The sequence below is a fragment of the Lithobates pipiens genome, unplaced genomic scaffold, assembly GCF_037356315.1.
Source record: "Lithobates pipiens isolate NorthernLeopardFrog02 unplaced genomic scaffold, aLitPip1_a1.2 Scaffold_13, whole genome shotgun sequence".
NCBI lineage: Eukaryota > Metazoa > Chordata > Amphibia > Anura > Ranidae > Lithobates > Lithobates pipiens.
Window position 1 is genome coordinate 122,830,174 of NW_027507718.1, and position 21,452 is coordinate 122,851,625.

At 40.0% G+C, this 21,452-nt stretch overlaps 1 protein-coding gene across 4 annotated transcripts in view; it reads right to left on the minus strand.

Annotated features, from left to right (window-relative positions):
* The window catches only part of EPS15L1 (epidermal growth factor receptor pathway substrate 15 like 1), a 302,041-nt gene that overhangs the window by 7,903 nt on the left and 272,686 nt on the right, over nucleotides 1-21,452 (minus strand). For 3 of the 4 annotated variants that reach the window (XM_077475481.1, XM_077475480.1, XM_077475485.1), the window contains 2 exons: nucleotides 17,571-17,776; nucleotides 257-4,891 (listed from right to left, as the gene is read on the minus strand). In XM_077475481.1, the coding sequence (XP_077331607.1) occupies nucleotides 4,745-4,891; nucleotides 17,571-17,776 (353 nt within the window). In that variant the 3' untranslated portion in view covers nucleotides 257-4,744. The remainder of the gene's footprint in view (nucleotides 1-256; nucleotides 4,892-17,570; nucleotides 17,777-21,452) is intronic. The other variant, XM_077475483.1, reaches the window with a different exon arrangement.

Below are 21,452 nucleotides of genomic sequence, written 5' to 3' on the forward strand. Positions count from 1 at the left end.
TAAATAGAAAAGAAAAATGTCTTGGGGGTATAGCAAAATCTGGAGTATTGAAGCTCTTATTGAGGTATAAGATTTGTAGAAATGTCTAAATCTAACCAAAAGGTATAAATAAGGTGGATATCCCCAATGGTTACAGTCAAAAGATTGGCCCTGGAGGAAAGGAGAACAGCAGACAACATTAAATTACATCTCAAAACTTGTGGTGTATAAATGAAAAAAAAAAAAAAAAAACAATCTGAAGGCAACTTTTTCTTACTGGATTAAACGCAAGAATATCAAGAAGCCATATTTCAGTGTTCGGAGCAGAAGATGTGTTTTGCAGGCAAAACAGCATCTAAGCTGGACAGTTGGTAATCTGGAGTGATAAAACAAAAACAAAAAAAAAAAATCAATCTTTGGATGGTGTGAAATACATCCAAAGGGTTAGCAAAGCCTGCTTCCACAGTATTCAACAGCAACAATGAAGCATCCTAGAGTGTTGTGGTGTTGTGGGATTCCATGTCTAATCATGCTGTTGACTGTATTCAGCCTATAGAAGGTATGTGGACAGCTGATAAAATACTATTGGGTTGATTTACTAAAGTATAATAGACTTTGCAAATGTAGTTGCACTCTTTTTAATTAGTAAATATCCATGTGGTAAAACTTCACTTTGTAAAGAATATATCATGGAATGTGCGAGAGTCAGGAGAGCTGCACAAAGACCACAAACGTGGAAAAATTCCCCACGGGGCTTTTTAGCAGCAAGAATAGAATAATATCGATTGTAAAAAAAAATTATTATTTTATTTAGTAAAACAAATTCAATTGTACAAAGAATTTAAAATATGAGCTCTGGTCAATACACATAAGGCGAGGTAGCCAAAATTGATGGTAACATTATTTATCATAGGGACAACGTGTTACAAGTGATCCAGGACCTCCGCATGCCTCCTCAGTGTTAGCCCACGTAGGGCTCCTTGCAAGCCCTGCGGATTGGGGGCTCACCTCGCGGAACATTGAGGAGGCATGCGGAGGTCCTGGATCACTTAAATACAACTGTTTTTAAGTCTCTGGTTATGCGAGGTCCACTACTTTAGGGGTAAATATACCATCATAGATATAAAGCAATGTATGTTTTATACATGATAATATAAGTTAAGTAGTTTTCTCCTCTTGCTGTAAATGTCAAAATTAAAAAATGGTAAAAACCTCTTTGATGTATCTTCTAGAATGCTAAAAAAAAGAAATATTTTAGATATATTAACTGTAAAAAGGCAAAATCAGAGCACATTGCACACATAAAAGGATTGTTACAGATGACACAAAGAAGGCAACTGTATTAAATGCCTTCTTCTCTTCAGTTTTTAAGCCTGAAAAGGAGGGGTTTACCGACCGCAACTACTGTTAGTGACACAATACATGACATACTCTCGTGGGCTAACAGAGGCCGGAGTCAAGGAAAGACTTAACACAAATAAATCACCAGGACCGGATGGCTTACACCCGAGAGTCATTAGAGAACTCAGTCAGGTTATAGCAAGACCATTGTTCCTAATCTTTGTGGACAGCATACTGACAGGATTGGTACCAGCTGATTGGAGAAAAGCCAACGTGGTACAAATATTCAAAAAAGGGCAGAGACAAATCCCTGGAAACTACAGGTCAGTCAGCCTAACATCAATAGTGGGTAAATTATTGGAGGGGATGATAAGCGACAATATACAAAAATTTACAGAGGAACAAAAATATTAGTAGTAATCTGCATGGGTTTACAAAAGGTCGTTCCTGCCAGACCAATCTGCTAACATTCTACGAGGAAGTAAGCTGCCATCTAGATAGGGGGAGGCCTGTAGACTTGGTGCATTTGGATTTTGCAAAAGCATTAGATACAGTTCCCCATAAACGCTTACTTTACAAGCTGAGATCTGCAGGCATGGACTATAAGGTTTGTGCTTGGGTAAAAAACTGGTTACAGGGACGTGTCCAAAGGGTAGTGATAAATAACATGTACTCAGGCTGGTTGGAAGTGGTGAGTGGGGTACCCCAAGATTCTGTCTTGGGACCAATTCTATTCAATTTATTCATAAATTATATAGAGGATGGGATAAATAGCTCAATCTCAGTTTTTGCAGACACAAAGATAAGCAGGGCAATAACTTCACATCAGGATATAGAAATTTTACAGAATGATGAACAAAATAATGGACTGGGGAGACAAATGGCAAATGAGGTTTAATGTGGAGAAATGTAAAGAAATGCACCTGGGGGCAAAAAACAAATGTAAACTGCTCACTAGAGGGAGAATCTCTGGGGGAATCAAGGCTGGAGAAATATCTGGGGGTCCTAGTAGATGACAGATTGAGCAAAAGCATTCAAACTGCAGCTATCAAAACCAGCAGAATATTAGCATGCATAAAAAAAGGGATAAAACTATAATCCTGACACTTTTTAAAACTCTGATTAGGCCCGAGTATTCTGTCTAGTTCTGGTCACCAGTCCTCAGAAGGAATGTGCTGGAGAGAGTCCAAAAGGGCGGCAAATAAACTAATAAGGGGACTGGAGGATAATAAGGATGCAGAACTCTCTTCCAAAATTGGGGGAAGTATGGATATTTTTAAAAGACTCTTGGATGTATATCTTAAAGAACACAACATACAGGGATATGGGAAATAATTATAGACATTGACACACGTACACCAACACAGGTTGAACTGGATGGATTGTGTTATTTCAGCCTTACCTACTATTCAACTATGTAAAAGAAAAAACATTTTTTTGCATGCACACGATTGCAAGCTCTGGAGAAAATGAATACAACTGCAGAAAGCATGGGCCATTTGCTTTTAGTAAATAACCCTATTGAGACGATGCAACCAAAGGTATTCCCTTACATTTCACAGGAAAATTATTTTCAACAAGATAATGCTTCTTGCCATATTGTTAAAACTGCAAAGGAATGTTTTTTCTCATCATATGAATGTTCTTGATTGGCCAGAAAAAGATCCTGACCTAAACGTCACTGAAAAACTCTGGGCAAGACTAAAGCATGTTGAAAAAGAATAAACTAAGACAAAAATAAATAAGAACATATGGAATTCAAAAGTGATGGTATCATATTTGCCAGAAAGGTGCAAAAGTCTGTTTTGCTTTTAAAGGCAATCTAGAAGACATCTTTATACATAAAAGGATATGTCATTCCTGTTTGAATGCATATGATGCTAAATCATACCAGTGTAAATATATATATATATATATATATATATATTTTATATATATATCCTAGCTGGCCAATCCCTGTTGAAGCAGAGAATCACTGTAGTAGCCACTGCTACTACTGTGAGCCTCACCATTTTTTGCATCCTGAGACGAGTAGCTGCCCTGTAACCACAGGGGGTCAACCTGCTTGGCACTGGTGCCATTCACAGAACACCTTGCATTTTTCATAATGAATGCAAAGTATTCTCTGATTGGATAAAATGGAGAAGTGTGGTTGTGACATCACAATCTACACCTCCTCCAATCAGAAAACACTTTGCGTTCTGTTTTGGTTACTATGTAGCAGGGCAGCAGCTCAGCACAGGACCGAGAAGACAACGAGAATAACTGTAGTAGTAGTGACCACTACAGTGTTTCTCTGCTTCCACAGGGATCGGCCAGGCATGGAATATGTATACTTATAGTTAAAGAAACTTAAAAGAGAAAAAATTGGAATAAAATGATATATAACAAGATGAGTTTCAGCATTTTTGGAGAAAATATATCAAAGTTAGACAAATCCAACATTTTGCAGAAGCGTCCACAATTTTTGTGGTGCTTTCAGCCACCGCTTCTCATTCGTATGCTCACCTGTCCCCAATCCAAAGACATATTGCTCACCTGATGGATCAGGGGGGTTAAATGCGGCAAAGCATAACAGATAAGGGTAGAAACTACCATGTAAATGTAAACTAGCAGGTATGGGTGGGGATGACCTTTAATGTGTAATGCATTGCTTTAAAATAATGCACAGATTGCATTTGTTACGAGATCTATAACCTAGATTATCAGATGGTACTTAGCTAGCATTTAAAAACACACACGCAAAATGCAAGCCATTCTTTTCCATGTACAGAAACGTTGCACACCACTCTTATGATCCAAACGGATACCAGTTTCCTACAGTGTAACTATATATTACAATTCACTCCAGCAAAGAATTATTATTTTAAACATTAGTCAATCCTTAACCATTTATATTTTCTGGTAGTGATATGTAACACTGGAAATGCTGCAGTTCTGTACTGCTGAGCTAGCTGCCTTTTTATAGTTAGAGATCAGTATCTGTAAAAGCAAATAAAAATACAGGAAATATGAGGATATTTCGCTTTCCCTTTCTTATTCTATGTAGCGCTTCTATGTTCAACCTGTCATGGATGAAAATTTGAGAATTCAGTTCAAACTATTGTGGGTGCAAAAATCTTTAAAATAAAATTCTCCTCGTTGCCATTCAAGAGAAAACCAAATAAAACGATGGCTCCAACAGTGTCACTGTATGAGATTATTTTCAGCTGAATACGACGAAACCTTCCATTAATAGTCATAACTGGATGGCAGCCAGGCAAAACCAACATTCTCCCATGATTGGCTAGTTGTTAAAAAATAAAAAGACATCAAAAGTGATGGCGTATTCAACTTTCATCTCCCTCTCTCTTTTTTGTCATCATACAGTTGGCATATTGTCACATGGTCACAGGGTGTACGGGTACAGGAGATGATGCAGTTCTCAAGAGCTGGGCATTTCTGCTTTGCTGAGAGCAATAGCTAGCTCCAGATCTTCTTGTTCCTGTCGTTTTAAACGATCTAGTCTTTCTTTTTCTGCCCTCTGGCTCTCTCGTTTGGCCCATGCTAGCTGTTGTTCCTCGTTCCCAAACTGTGAGATATGAAAATAAATAGGTTGGTTACTCTGCAGTTCTGAGCTGAAGACCAATACATAAAAAAAAAAAAAAAAAAAGACTTGTTTCTTTTTGACAAGATGTTTGGCTAGAAAGAAAATCAACATAATTTACTTTTGCTACTTTAACACAGCTGAAAAAATTATAGAAAAAACTGGACTATGGTTATTTTTGCAACCTTGTCCAAGCCCAACTCTAACCAATTTTGGATAGAGTGGAGGAAGGATGGAACTTCTGCAAATTTGTATTGTTGTCTGTGACCCAGCTGGGGAGATTAAACCTCACCATCTCTCACTCAGACAAGAAAAGAAAGAACAGGCATTATGAGACAAAAAGACAAATAGCAATAAAAAAAATAAAACAAGCCGACACAAAATAAAACCTTTTCCCTGTGTATTCTTCCCAAAAAACGGGGCCTTTAGCTATCTATAAGACACTAGGTTTGAGGCTACAATAAACAAACCTTCTCCAATACATGCACATAGTAGGGTGGATTTAATAAGAAACTGTTTAAGCTACTAGTATGTTTTCTTGAGTGTGGAAATAAACCAAAGTACTTAGAAGAAACCCAAATGAACACAGAACATACAGACAGTGTGCTTAGCTGGAGCTCCACCCAGGTTCCCTGTGCTGCAAGAGCAATAATCACCATACCCACAAATCAGAATTATCTCGAAAGACTTCTGGAATTTTATTTTGGTTATCTAGCAAGAGAGTATGGAAGGTTTGCCAAAATCTACTTTATATGCCCATTTCAGCCATTATTATATTTTATCATATAATATCAATTAATTAGGAGAACAAATGGGAGATTTTTAAAGGTTCAGGCAAGCCTAGGATGTTCATCCAAAACCAACCTTTACTTCTTAGTGAGTCACTGACTTGGAACAAACCTGCAAACAGTAAATTATATATTCAGGGGTATTCAAAATAGTCAGAAAGACACTTTCTGGTGGCAGCTCCCATTAGAACTACCTGCTCCTAATTCATGCAAGCATTGGCACCAGTATTGGTATCATTACTGACCCATCCATCAAATTCAGGTTGTTCTTACTACTGGCACTTTAAGAAACTGTCACTCCGGCAGTAACAAATTCCTAAATAATTACCGCCAGTACTCAGTTTAGGAAACTGGCGAAAGTTAAGACCCATTCTGAGCTGGTGTACATGGGTACCCCAGCTTCCTGCGCAGAGTTGTATTCAATGCCTCATTTAGCTGTATTAAAACCATTCCCTACAAACAAAATATTTTGGCTTTATATAAACTTTACTTAATGTCTGCCCCATAGCAGTTTTACTGCTACAGGGAGCATCTCTTGCACAGTATCACATATATATACGTGACTCTGCAAATCCCCCTGCGCGGGGTGCACGCATGTAACAGGCAGGCCGCTTCTGCTACCTTCACAGCAGAAGACAATCTGTTGGTGGCGGGCCCTCAATGTCCTTTGGCACCCACTGATCATCTGCAATACACAGAGAATTCTCACTCTAGAGTGGGTGACTGGGGACAAAGAGAAGGCAAATTTATTAAATACGTTCTTCAGCTCGGTGTATACAAAGGTGCATGGTGGAGCCCATGTCCATAATGGGGAAGGTAGTGACACAGTAGCATATGATCCACAGTGGCTCAAAAGTGACATGGTCCAGAAATATTTAGACAGAATAAGGCTGGGTTCACACTGCTGCGGGGGGGAGATCCGGATGTGATTCGCACCGCAAATCACATCCGATCTCCGTAGCGATGCGAGTACAGCCATACAGATAGTATGGCTGAATTTGCATCGCTCCCGCAGCAAACTCGCACGGGACCCTTTTTTTGGTCCGCAACAGAATCGGATCGCATGGGGGTTCACACCATGCGATCCGATTCCTGTGCGAGTCGGCAGATCGCACTGCGATATGCGGACGGATCTGGGGGTGTCATTAACATATCATTGACACTCCCAGCCGTCCGCATAGGGCAGTGTGAACTGCCGGCGGGAGGTGTGCGATGCGGGAAAACGCCGCGAATTCGCGGCGTTCCCGCATCGCAGCGGTGTGAACCCGGCCTAAAGGTGGATAAAGCACCTGGACCAGATGGCATCCACCCATGGATCCTAAAAGAATTGAGCTGTTATTTCAAGGCAATTGTTCCTAATATTTAGGGACTCGTTAATGACTTGAATGGTACCACTGGATGGGTGCAGGGCCAATGCGGTGCCCATATTTAAAAAGGTATCAAAGTCTTTGCCAAGTAACTATAGACCTGTTAGTTTAACTACTATAGTCGGGAAGATACCGGAGAGTTAGTAAAAGACCACATAGACCAGTTCTTGCTTGAAAAAGATATTTTTAGCAACAGACAGCACGGATTCATGAAAGACAGAAGTTGTCAAACAAATCTGATTTATTTTTATGAGGCGCTAAATACAATCTTTGAAAGAGGGGTGGCTGTGGACGTGGTATACTTGTATTTTGCAAAAGTGTTTGACACAGTTCCCCACACACGACTAATGTGTAAGGTGAACTTTACAGGCTTGGAAAGATCAGTTTGTAAATGGATAGAAAACTGGCTAAAATACAGAATTCAGAGAGTACTGGTTAATGACTCTTACTTCAGGGTTGGGACTACATTTCTGTCTTTGCAGATGACACACTAAGCAGTGTAGTGTAATAATGTCCTTACAGGATGCCTCTAATTTACAAACCAATCTCAATGCACTGTCTAATTGGGCAACAAAGTGTCAAATGAGGTTTAATGTTGATAAATGTAGAGTTATGCACTTGGGGACTAAGAATATGCATAAGTCATACATACTAGGGGGAGTACAACTGGGGGAATCCATAACTGAGAAGGATCTGGGAGTTTTGGTAGATCACAAGCTCAATAATAGCATGCAATGCCAAGCTGCTGTTTCCAAAGTGAGCAAAGTCCTTTCTTGTATTAAGAGAGGTATGGACGAGATAGAGATATAGAGAGAGATAACTTTTTACCTCTTTACAAATCATTAGTAAGACTAAATTCAGTTTTGGGCACCAGATTTAAAAAAGTATATCAGGGAACTGGAGAAAGCGCAGAGAAGGGCAACCAAACTGATAGAGGCCTGGTGGAGCTCAGCTATGAGGAAAGATTTGAGGAACTGAATTTATTACCTCTTGAGAAGAGGAGATTAAGGGTGGATATGATCAACATGTACAAATACATGAGTGGTCCATATAGGGAACTCCGTGTTGAGTTATTCACTTTAAGGTCATCACAGAGAACAAGGGGGCACGCTTTATGTCTAGAGGAAAAAAGATTTTATCTCCAAATATGGAAAGGTTTCTTCACCATAAGAGCTGTGAAAACGTAGAATAGACTCCCTCCAGAGGTGGTTCTGGCAAGCTCAGTAGATTGCTTTTTAAAAAGGCCTGGATTCTTTCCTAAATGTACACAATATAACTGGATACTAACATTTATAGGTAAAGTTGATCCAAGGAAAATCCAATTGCTTCTCAGGGGATCAGGAAGGAATTTTTCCCCTGCTATAGCAAATTGGATCGTGGCTTGCTGGGGTTTTTTCGCCTTCCTCTGGATCGACTGTGGGTATAGGATTGTATATATGGGATTGTATTTATTTCCTTTTTTTGGTTGAACTAGATGGACTTTTTTCAACCTGAAATATGTATATGTAAACAAGGAATATCTCGGTTCTGATGGGTGGGAGGGATGTATTCTGTGTCTCTGCAAAGCAGGGACTAGAATCCATCTCTTCCCCTAGTAAAAGCAGCACACTGTGTACACAAAATCACGTACTAGGGACACAGTTAACTATTTGCTTGCACCAGATGTTTAACCCTTTCCCAGTTAGTAGGGATGCACCGAATGGGTTTTTTGGTGCCGAAACCGATACCGAAAATGAGAGACTGGGGACATGGTACAGGAGATGGTCAGAGACTGGGGACATGGTACAGGAGATGGTCAGAGACTGGGGACATGGTACAGGAGATGGTCAGAGACAGGGGACACGGTACAGGAGATGGTCAGACTGGGCACACGGTATAGGAGATGGTCAGAGACTGGGGACGTGGTACAGAAGATGGTCAGACTGGGGACATGGTACAGGAGATGGTCAGAGACAGAGGACGTGGTACAGGAGGCATCCCCCATTGCAGCCAGTGTGCCCCATTGCAGCCAGTGTGCCCAATTGCAGCCAGTGTGCCCCATTGCAGCCAATTGCAGCCAGTGTGCCCCATTGCAGCCAATTGCAGCCAGTGTGCCCCATTGCAGCCAATTGCAGCTAGTGTGTCCCATTGCAGCCTGTGTGCCATTTTGCAGCCAGCCTGTGCACTGTGTGCAGGGAAGAGAGCCGCCTCCGCCGCCTGTTTGATAACAGCGCCGGGAACATCACAGCTTTCATTTCAATAGCTGTGTGTTCCCGGCTGCGCGCCGTCACACGCAGCCCCTCCCCCTTGTCCGGGCACTTTGATAGACAGATCATCCGTCCAATCCTGCGGATGATCTGTCTATCTAAGTGCCCGGACAAGGGGGGGGGGGCTGTGTGTGACGGCGCGTGGCCGGGAACACACAGCTATTGAAATGAAAGCTGTGATGTTCCCCATGCTGTGATCAAACAGGCGGCGGAGGTGGCTCTCCTGCGCTATACACCCCCATGATGGGCGTCACCAGGGGCGGGGGGCGGAGCCCCGCCCCCACCCAGGCCACGCCCCATTTTCGGCTCCATTATCGGCTGTTTTTCTCTTTCGGCAAATTGCCGAAAAGGGCTTTTTTCGGCCGATATGTTTCGGCGGCCGAAATTTCGGTGCATTACTACCAGTTAGTACAGTGACTGTGCATATTTTTAGCACCTATCACTGTATTAGTGTCACTGGTTTCCGCAAAGTGTCAGTTAGTGCCCGCAATATCAGTCTCGCTATAAGCCACTGATTGCAGCCATTACTAGTATAAACAAAAAATATCCATAAATACGGTATATCCCATAGATTGTAGACACTATAATGTTTGCATAAATCAATATACGCTTATTGGGATTTTTAATTTTTTCAATATATGCTTATTGGGATTTTTTTGTTTTTACAATATATATGAAGAAATTAGATTTTTTTTTCAATTTTTTTATTGGCTATGTTTTATAGCAGAAAATAAAAAATATTGTTTTTTCTTTTCAAAAAATTGTCAGTCTTTTTCTGTTTATAGCACAAAAAAATAAACGCAGAGGTAATCAAAAAGGCACCAAAAGAAAGCTCTATTTGGGTACAGTATCACACGACCTTGCAATTGTCAGTTAAACTAACGCAGTGCCGTATAGCAAAAAATGCCCTGGTCATTGGGGGGAGGTGAGTTGGGTAAATCTTTCAGGTCAAGTGGTTAAATGACCATACAATTATCTTTTTGTATGGTCTATCTATAGACACAATCTAATAGGAAGTATAAGTCAGGTCATTAAATCAGGTCATTACTAATCCAGCTCACTCTTTCCGAATATCGGTAAAAAGGGTGAATATACATACCCAAAATTCATAGGCATTAGCACAGATTTAAGCATCACCAAAGAGAGGCTAAAATACCCCTTTAGGCTAGATTTACACTGATGCAGCCCTGTGAGCTGTGTTTTGCGTGGGCGCAGATGCACATTCATTTCAATGGTGCAGTTGCTTGCACCAGGAGATGTGAGTGCATTTGATAATGGCTTTTAGGTTTATTGAATTGTAATAGAACACTATGTGGGGCTTTATATATTTTACATTACTCAGTTATGATATGGTCTGAAAAAGTGGAAATTACCAAAGAAATGATTGTTCCAAAAGGCAAATTTGACCTGAATTTGTAGTAATACACACAGAGGTGATGGAAGATAAAAAGAAACTTTGAAGACACTTGGATACAATTGTTTATTATAGAGATTGTTATTTTTGTGATACAATGTGTGTAATTGTGTAAAATGGCATATTAGGCCTGTTTCACATCAGCTTCAGCTTGTCTAAGAGCAGTATGAACAGCAAGATTTTACAAGCTTTGTTGATGCTTTTAAAGTACCATTCAGCTCCAGTTTGTAAATTCTGAATATGGATCCTAATGTGGGTGCTGATTGCCACTTTAAACAAGCTGCTAGCAGGCTTTAGCACTCATTGAAGCTTGTTGACAGCTTTCCAGCAGTTTGTTTAAAGTGACATTCAACACTCCCATTTGGATCTGTGTATTAGGTTTCCAATCAGGAGCTGAAGAGTGCTTTAATGGCTTACAAAAAGATGCTTGAAACTTGCCAAAGGCTTTCCAAAATATTGCTGAAAGTTTCATAAAAGCTTGCTGTTCATACTGCTTTAATACAAGCTGAAGCCAGTGTAAAACACACCTTAATTTTACATGTGGGAAGGGTCATCTTTATGGTGGTAAAAGTGCTCTTAAACCTACCTGCATGATTATTGTGATCACATTTAAAGCTGAACTCCAGGGGAAAAAAAGTGTACAGGCATACCATGAGTTAAGTCCAACGAGGTGCATGCCACCTCCTGAAATCTCTTTAATTTACATCTGACATGCTTATGTGCTCCAGGAAGATAGCTTTAGGAGTTCCTACAAGGCTGGACTCAGTTGGTACAGGTGATGCAGCTGCTATGCCTGCCCCTCCCCTTCTTCTGCCCAATCACAGATGCCTTTGTATCATGTGAGCTTTTTTACAAAATATAAAGGCTTCTGTGAATCGGCAGCAGATGAGAGGCATAGCTGCTGCGTGTGCGTCACTCTTCTCACAGCCAGAGTATCTCCTCCAGGAGTGTTATAAACCTGGTAAATGTAAATAGAAATAAATGCATGAAATGGCATGTACCTCGGACTTAACTCATTGTATGCCTGCACTTTATACAAAGTTGCTGAATTCCTGGAATTCAGCTTTAAGTATATGATGTAGCTGTAAATAAAATACAATAAAAACAGAAAACTTTACGAAAAACAAAACAAAACAAAAAATCTTTAAATACCATATTATGAAGGAGACCAAGGTTCATCTGAACTTTTTTCTGTAAAGTTTAAAATAACCGAGCTGAAAACAAATGTCCATGCAATTTAAAGTGGTTCTAAAGGCATAACTTTTTTCTTCACCTTATTCTCTGCATTAAGGTAAAAACAATTCCACTAGCTATTTCTCCACTTCTAAACACCCAACACCTTTCACGATCCAGCGCTGTCCCCACTGGCACCCCTACACCCTCCTCTCACAGGCTTCACTGTGGAAGCCATTGGCTTCTACTGCTGTTAGCCAAATCCTGTAAGGAAGGAGCGGGGGCTCATGACCGAGCCACGCTATGGACGTGCACAGCCTGGCTTGGGAGCGTGCCATGGCTTTCCATGGGGGCATTCACAAGGAGAGGGGGAGACTGCTAAAAAGAGGCAAAAGACTAGCTCTGTGCAATGCCATCGCACAAAACAGGAATGACCTTTTTTCTTTTAATTATAATATATATATATATATATATATATATATATATATATAAAATAAAAAAAGCCCTTAGAAACACTTTAAAGTGGTTTTGTACAGAAAATTGCAAGTTCGTCTTATTCAAATGGCTTTGGAACATAGATGCAGTTATGACCATTGAAATAAAATAATATGCAGTATTTACCTTTTATTTTTAATGTTTATGCCGACTTCTGGGCTCTCCTCCCGTGGGAGTAGGCGTGTTTATCGGCTTCGCAATGGTCCCTGGGAACTTTTTTAGCTATTTCCCAGGAATCCATGGGGGACACAGTCAAGCCGAAATTGCCATTTTGAAAGTGGGCAGGCAGCTCTATCAGCCATTACCACTATAGCACAGGAGACAAAAGGAAGGAAAACAAAGAGGACACTCAATGAGCATGTGCGAGATGGAGCAGTGGAAGCTGGGAGCTCAGTGTCATCGCATCCAGGAAGTAAATGCCTGTGGGCTTCAAACGCCCACAGTGAAAATGGAAACCGCCGGACTGCTTTTTTTTAAAAAGTTTTCCTTAGCAATGAAATCGTCACACCGGGGGTTAAAAAGACGCCGATCGTGGCTGCAAAGACCCGGTAGGAATCGCCCAACAGTGACACAGGTAAAAAAAAAAAAAAAAACGGCAGTGGAATCCCGCTTTAAGGACACTAGACTAAACTGAAGCATGGCTGGTGAAGGAGGGATTACATAGACCTAGAGGCTTGGTTTACACTTATTTGTCCTAGAGTTCAAGCTACCTGAAGGTGGCGATATATAACCCATGTTAATGTGTTAATAAACCTTGTTTCTGCGTCTCTCAATGAACAACAGAGTAAATTCAGTTGATGCAGCTGGCAAAAATGTTAGTGATTCCTGTTTTAGTTACAATCCCTTTCTATAGCAACATATAATACAATTTCTATGCTGCCATGTATTTTATATCATCTCAGTCATTCGGTTTTAAGCTGGAAATCGGAGCCATTGCTCCTACCTTTGATTTATCATTTGCAAAAAAAAAAGTGGAAAAAAAAAAGGAAAATAAGCCTATGATTATCTAGCTTTATTGGGTTTGTAAGTACATCCTGGTACAAGACTCAACTTGTAATGCCTTATGCTAGTCTGTCACAAGAAAATATATTTTTAAAGCTTTATTAGTATTTTATTTACCTATGGGAAGGTATAGCTGCAGACAACAATATCTGATTAATATGATATTTAGAGTCAGAAAACCAGAAAGGCATGCTCTCTGATGTTACTCTGTAGAGATCTGTACAACTTACACAGAAAGAAAGCCAAAAGAAAGAACATAAAACCACCTGTACTAATAATCCAACCATTCTGCATCCTTTTGTCCAACAAAACACTGTATGCATAGGGCTGTATGTGGCAAGCATTAACAATCAAAGGTTTGTCAAAAAAAAAATTGGGTAAAGCCATTCTGAGGTTTTTGTGGGTTGTGTATCTTGTCACCTGTCTTTCTCCTCTTCAGTTCTGAGGATCATAAGAAGAGGAAAGGAAAGCTTTGCTTCAATTGTGTTCTGAGCAGGAAAAGGAAACTGGGTTCAGGGTAGGAAATTACAGTCAAGAAGGAAGCAGCTGCAAGCACTAGACAGATGGATAAGGAGCACTTTGCCTGAGATTTAGTGTTTAACCACTTCCCCCTTCACAAAGGGACTACATTACACTGCCATTATTTTTCAACATTTTCCAGCTTATGACATATGGATTATGGTTAAATCAGTTTTATTAATGTGAATGCTTATTTTATTCATAGAACTTAATAGTTAAACCTTCAGGTAAAGCTATATATACTCCTCTCACAGCTTAAAAACAGTAGTAAAGTGCTGAGATTTATCAACAAATCAATGGAAATTCTAAGAAGCTGAAACAAACTGCTTACCTTCCTGAATTCTTAAGCGAACACTCCTTCTGACCTTTATGGTATCTGGGGCCATCTGTAGCTTATGTTTCTCCCAAGTGACAAACTTTTTTAATGTAGGAAACACAATGTGGATTTTTGAGATTACACAAAAAGATGTTCGTTTGTCTTAGAGTGGCAGAAGTGTCTTAAAGTGACATTGCCAGGACAAGGAGGAGGAAAAATCAGATAAGATAGTGGTGTCACCTCTGGGGCAAGAGTCCTGAACTTACATGGAAGCTTTTGTTACCCTACAGCAAAGTGATGTGAAGCAGCACTGAAAACGTCAGACACTGTACATTACAATTCCCAGAAACATTTAAATTAAACATGAACTACAGAGAAGTTATTTAAGAAATCCATAAAAGCAAGGTAAAGCCAATATGACAACTGCATTACCTACGTGACTGCCAATGCTTCCGATTTGTAAGGCACCTGTTAACCATTGCTTGCCCTGCAATTACAGCATTTTGACAGTGCTATTTTTCTTAAATATAGCACATCATTGCTACTGCACATCCTGATGTTTCTATTATTGTCTGAAACTTAACTGATAAGAGTCAATGTGCCCTTAATATGAACCTTTCCTCTTTCTGAAACTAAGGCTTCTGCATATGGGCAGGAACCACAGGGCGTCTGCTCAATTTCACACTTATAAGTGCAAAAATCTTTAGGCAGCTTCATCATCTTCTCATTAATACTGCCCAATTATGCCACCCTTTCTTTCCAGCTCTGCCATCTAAAGAAGCTGTACTACAGCTTCTATGAATGGAAAGCGATCTCTAAATGAGCGGATGATTGAAAGGGGTGCCCCCTCCATTCACAGATTGTGTTTAATTCATAGAAGCTGTAGTACTGCTTCTATGAATGGCAGAGCTGGGTGGCGAGGAAGGGCATAGGCTCTCTTGATGAGAGCCTGTGACAGGCTTTTAATTGTATTACCCTTGCAGCACAGAGAAACTGTATTACCCTTGCAGCACAGAGAAACTGTATTACCCTTGCAGCACAGAGAAACGACAGTGGCAGGAAAAGCACTGACAGAGGAGGATTTCCACTCACAGTAGAGAAATAAGCACAAGGGACACATCCTACTAACTGTTAGTTCCTTGAGATTTTTCTACTTTTTATTTTAGCTACAGGCTTTAAAAAAGGAGATGTGTTGCTTTTTCTATTTTTTTTTTTTTTGCCATGATATCCCTATAATATTTTGACTGGGGTATTTTTTAAACAGGGACCTTACCAATGAATCTTAAAACCACTAAACTCCACTTATGCAAAGATCACTGGGAAGAGGTATAGATTGAATATAGTGATGTTCTTATATACTGAGCTTATCATACCCAACTACTCCACAACCATATCAACCTCCAGCCAAAATTGTGTTTATTAATTCTGTATGCAGTGGAAAGCAGTTATGACCACAGTCAAGGTTTCATTGCATTCTGTGACACTGTTGGAGAGATTTCATAATTAAAAAATAACCTCTGGCAAAAAATTGTTCCTGCCCCCCCCCCCCCCCCCCACTGCACTTATTGGTTTTATCCACCAGCGCTTATGTCAGGGCTGTGACAGAGGGAGGAGGAACAGCAGCATAATAGGGAACCAGGTAAATGACATTACTGAAAGCGTCAGATTCTGCACATACTTCAGCTGGAGGATTTTCGTAAAACTGCAGATATCAACGGCATAGGCAACAGAAAAGGTGAGTATTCTATGTTTACTTTGCAGCGGCATTTATTTCATTCATACCAGATGCAATGGGAGAGCTATTCCAGTGCAGTCCCACCACATGACAAGGCAAAACGCCTTGCCTCCTGAGTGCCTGGTTCATACCACTGCATTGTAGTGAGGTGCGGGTGGTGTGCTCTGAAAAAAAGTATTGCACAAGGCTATTTTGCTGACTTGCAGCCAACTGAACTTAAATGTCACTGACTTTTCAAAAAAATGCATATATATATATATATATATATATATAAATGTAATAAAAAAAAGTGAACAGTGTGATGTGCCAAGATTGGCACATAAGCACTACAGCGATCCTGTTGGACTGCACCGCACACCAGCCACTGCGTTGTAATTAGCCCTAAAACTTTGCTTTAGCAACAGAGGGGTCTAGAACTAGCCACAAAACTACTTTTCAGGGTCTCCAGCTTTTGGAAACATATTTGCATAATTTACACAGGCAAATCATCAACCCTACATATTTTGTATATACATTTGTCATGACCAAGGCATTTTAAATGTTTTTCATATTGAATTATTATATTCTGTTTGAAATATCCTTCCACTGAGAGTTCCAAGTTCCAAATTACAGAACTTTTTATTTGATAGGCTCTCCAAATTGGTTATTTTTTTTAGTACTTTTTCTCTTTTTGGAAGTCAAAAGCTGCTTACATGTTTGGAGAGTTAGTTACTTGATGCATCAGTATTCTCACTGAAAAGTTTAAAATGTGACAGTAGAGACATAAAAGGAACTGACCCACAGAGGAATACACAGAGGGAGGGGAATGCTGAAGACTTATTTATTGAAAAACACACAAGTTCTTACTGTTTACATAAATATAGCAAAGCAGACATGCAAGAAACATTAAAAGTTGGAGCAGCAAAAGATGGACATTTCAAAACAGTTGCTCAAAATTTGGAAACAAAAAAGAGTAAAAACAAGCAGCAGTAAGTTGCGCTTCAAGAAAAAGGATATATATATATATATATATATATATATATATATATATATATTCCTAAACATTAAAATGTGAAAAGAAAATTCAGTCTGAAGAAGACACTAATACAAAAGCTTCTACAATGGACACTGCTATTATCAGAAAGCCAGGCTTTGAGAATATTCCTCTTTGAGCAGAAGGTAAATGATTACATCTGTGCACAGACAGGGAAACCCAAAATACAAGCACTTTAGGGTATCTTGCATTGAATCCCAGCTTTCCTCTCTTTGGTAACTAGAACTCCATGACTACTAATGAAAATAACTGGACACACAAGAGAGAAGCTATAGAAAACCAAAGAATGTTACACAGGATCAATTTTGTATCCATTGTTATCCTTTTCAAACATAACGGATTAAAAAACAAATGTCCTGCTCAGTAGAAATAATGTTTCGGTATCAGAAACAAGTTCATAGTGCACGTTTGGACGTGGCAGAGTTGCACAAAACAAGCCAAGTAAGGTTCAGTATTTTACATTTTTACACTTACATCTTCCCCAGTGTAGAAGGGGGATCAGCAGCATTATATTGAGCTACACAACTCAGTGGCAGCAGAGGCTTCTCTACATGAGGGAAGAGAAATTCAACTTACAGAGCCAAAGTTTGCAAACCCGGCAGATGTTCCCTTAGAGTGTTTTCCTGGCTGTGTAGTGGCAAAGGGGTCTTTTCCACTGAAGGGGTCTGTGAATGCCTTCCGACTATGAAAAGGGTCCCCTGGTTCTGTCCCAAATGGCTGGAATGGGTCACTGGACTTCTGGAAATGTGTTGTACTCAGCTGACTCACTGGGGTGTTTTTACCTAGAAAAAGAAAACACTGTAATGTGATTCACTGTCTACATATAAAAAGTATATAAATAAAAAAACATTTTAGTATGTAGTAAGGGTATTTGAAACACATAAATATATTTCTCACGTGCTGAAAAAAATCCACATATATACACACCAGGGCTAATGAATTTTATTCTGAGACAGCAATTGACTGACATTTTGCCATCTGGTTTGGAAAAAATGTTTCTCCACAAAATATAGCAGAAATTATGGGATATCTGATAACCCAAAAACCATGGGAAGAACCCCTGATATGTCACTCCTGTGACATTATCTATATAATATATACTTTTCGGCTCTCAATGTCTCTCTTCTCGTTCCCTTCACTTTTTCTCCTTTATAGGGCCTGTGCACTTATCTCCCTCTTCTGTGCTTGTTTCCCCTTCCCAATCCCCTCCCTTCTCCTGTTGGTCGCCCTTTATGCATTTTCCCATTAAGTTTGGAAACTTCTCATTTGCAGTCTGGCATTATTATATACCTGATCCTGTCTTTTCGTCCTTGCTCCCTTATTGGGTTATACTGGCCACCGGGGGGGGGGGGGGGGGGGGGGGGGTTCTGTCCTGACCCTGGTATTTCTCACTTTATATTCAACAAGGTTGCATTATTAAGTTAGGGCTCTTCTGTATAGGTTGGGAACTTTTGGTTCTGTCTATCACTGTGCCCTCTCAGTTTCTTTATAAACATCAGACTTGGACCTCCTATTTTGTATGCCCATAATTGTTGAGCTGTCTTCGTAGTTCTAATGATGTTTATGCTATCAGCCTACTTACGTAATTGTACCATGCAATACCTCGGTCTTGGTTTGTATAATGCAACTTACGGTAAAAAAAAAAAAGCAATTACAAAAAAAGCCCTGGAAAATATAAGGGTTATATATTAAAATATGTAATACAACAGAGATGTTTAAAAAAAATCCCATAAATGAGGGGCTTCTAATCATCAGAAATGATCAGATCCTGGACGAGCTTTGTGTTTTTTCCAATAAATTCTTCACATGATAAAGTACTGGTGAAGGTATACCTGCAGGCAGTGGCAGAACTTTCAGGATCGCAGAAGTCACATTTGCAACTGTGCCCTGGTGTTCTGCCGCTGTGGGGGTTGCCATCTCCCCCTGCACCTCTGGCTGTCAGTTTGGAATAGAGTGGGGGGAATGGGAGGTGGCGATCAGCAACTGTATGGTACCCATGGAATCTCCCTGGGGCTAATAGTTCTCTTCCCGATTGTATACAGTGGAGAGGGGAGGGGCCTCTGACCCGAGCATGTAACCTCGTCACTCAGTGTACAAGTGAGTCGGCTCTGCTTGTACACTCTTGCCGATACATGCTCGTGTCAGAGGCCCCTCCCCTCTCTACTTTATACACTCGGGAAGAGAACTACAAGTCAAAGGGAGATCCCATGGTCACCATACAGCTGCCGATCGCCTCCTCCCACTGCATTCCAAACTGACAGCCAGAGGTGCAGGGGGAGATGCTGAGTGTTGGGGGGGGGCCCAGAGTGGCAGAACGCCAGGGCGCAGTCGCAAGTGCGATTTCTGTGATGTAAGGTGGGGCTTTCTGGGGACCCTGATGTAAGTTTAGGCCCCCTGGGGGCTCTCTGGGGACCCTGATGTAATGAGGGGGGCTCTGGGGACCCTGATGTAATGAGGGGATCCGCACTCAGATATGCAACTATTTTAAATACTATATATATATATATATATATATATATATATATATATATATATATATATATATATATATATATATACACACATACACACACACACACATATATATTATATACATGTGTATGTCCGCCCAAGCGTATAACTTTCTTTACTTTGCTGCTATGGGCTCTAGCTCGAGATCTTTTGTAGACCTAGCAACTCCCCTTCATGGTTTCTTGCACCAGGGCCCTGAAGATTCTAGTTATGCCTCTGACTGCAGGTGTACCCCAAAACATTTCTTTTTTTTCCAAAATTTTTAATGACAAAATTATAACATACAAACCACAGTCAGTTTCAAGATATACATGAACATATAGTGCAATCATATAAGTGCCATGCAATACATCCTCGGAATCACTTGAAGCTGTGGGGTACAATTTGTCACACAATGACTTTTTATTTTAATGATATTAATTAACTATGATGTTAAAGCAAAACAAAATTAAGAAGCCTATGCTTAAGAAGTTATAACATACATAAATCTTAACATAGGATTAGATACTCTGGCTCACTATCAGAAAGGGTACAGAACTAGCAGGATTTTTTGAGCATGAATTCTTTCATTTAATCTTTCTAATGAGAATCCAAGATCCCACTGCTTATAGAAGCGGGGTAATTTTCCCTCTATACTAGCCATAATCTGTTCATATTTAAAAGCCTCATCTACTTTTTTTTTAATGACCTCACTAATAATCGGTGATGTGATGGATTTCTATTTCTTAGTTACTATCAGCCTGACTGCCATCAGGATCTGAATTAACACTGGTCTAAGGTTTGATGGATATAGATCTACATGGATGCTTAGTACGGCCATTTCAACGTTGCCTGATTTTATGAAACCTGTAGTTTTGGATATTAATCGAAATACTGCTCCCCCATAAACTCCTAAGGTTAGGACAGTCCCAAAGCATATGTAATAATGTGTCTACTTTACCACACCCACACCAGCAGTCATTGGAACTGTTTTTAGAGAATTTTGCAATAATGAAGGGAGTGTAATACCATCTAAGGAGTAGTTTTTGGGCAGTTTCCCAATATGCTGTGGATCTTGTGTAGCAGAGATTTTGTTTGATTGCCTGTGTCCATTGTTCCTCTGAGAAGTATGTGTCCATATCAGTCTCCCATTTTTGATGTAATGGTAGTTTAGTGAAGGTTTTTTTCTGTTGTAGCAAGTTAAAGAATAGGGAGATCCCTTTTTCAGTGTTATTTACATCATTCTAAAAAGACCAGGCTCCATGTGGTACCTTAGTGGATGATAGTGGGTGTATTAGAAAAAATGTTGCAATTTCGGTAGTATTTCTGGATTAGCTTGTCAAAGGGGTTAATCTTCCCAAGATTTAAAAGGTCTGTGACTAGGGCGATTTCTTTTTTTTCCCCCCCAAGTGCTTTGGGTTTTAATCGAAGACGGGGGGTAGCAATCGCAGTCAGGTCTGAGGTGTGTTCCATAGAAATGCAAAACTTTTTCCATGTATCCATCACTAGTTGTATGATAGGATGGGTGGATTTAAAATGAGTATTGGAGAAAGAATTGGCTAGAAGTGTGGATCTTAAGGAGTTAGGCAATACCCAGCTTTCCTCTATAGATGCCCAGTGCTTGGGTGAATGTGAGTATAACCAAAACTTTGTTTGGTCTAATAAGCTGGCTGTGAAATAGTCTCGAAGCCCCATTCCACAGTTTGTTTGTGCTTTAGTAGAGAAGACTGGGAGCATCTCAGTTTTTTATCTGCCCACACAAACTTATGCAGTTGAGATTGTATAATTTTAAAAAATGATGCTGGTACAAAGATTGGGAGGGCTCTAAAGTAGTATGAATTTACGGTAGAATCAACATTTTGTATGCAGCCAGTCTTCCCGACCAGGACACATAAAAGGTACCCAGTCTGTTTAGTTCAGGCTGGATGGAGGAAATGAAGGGTAAGGAATTCACTTTAAGGCTGGGTT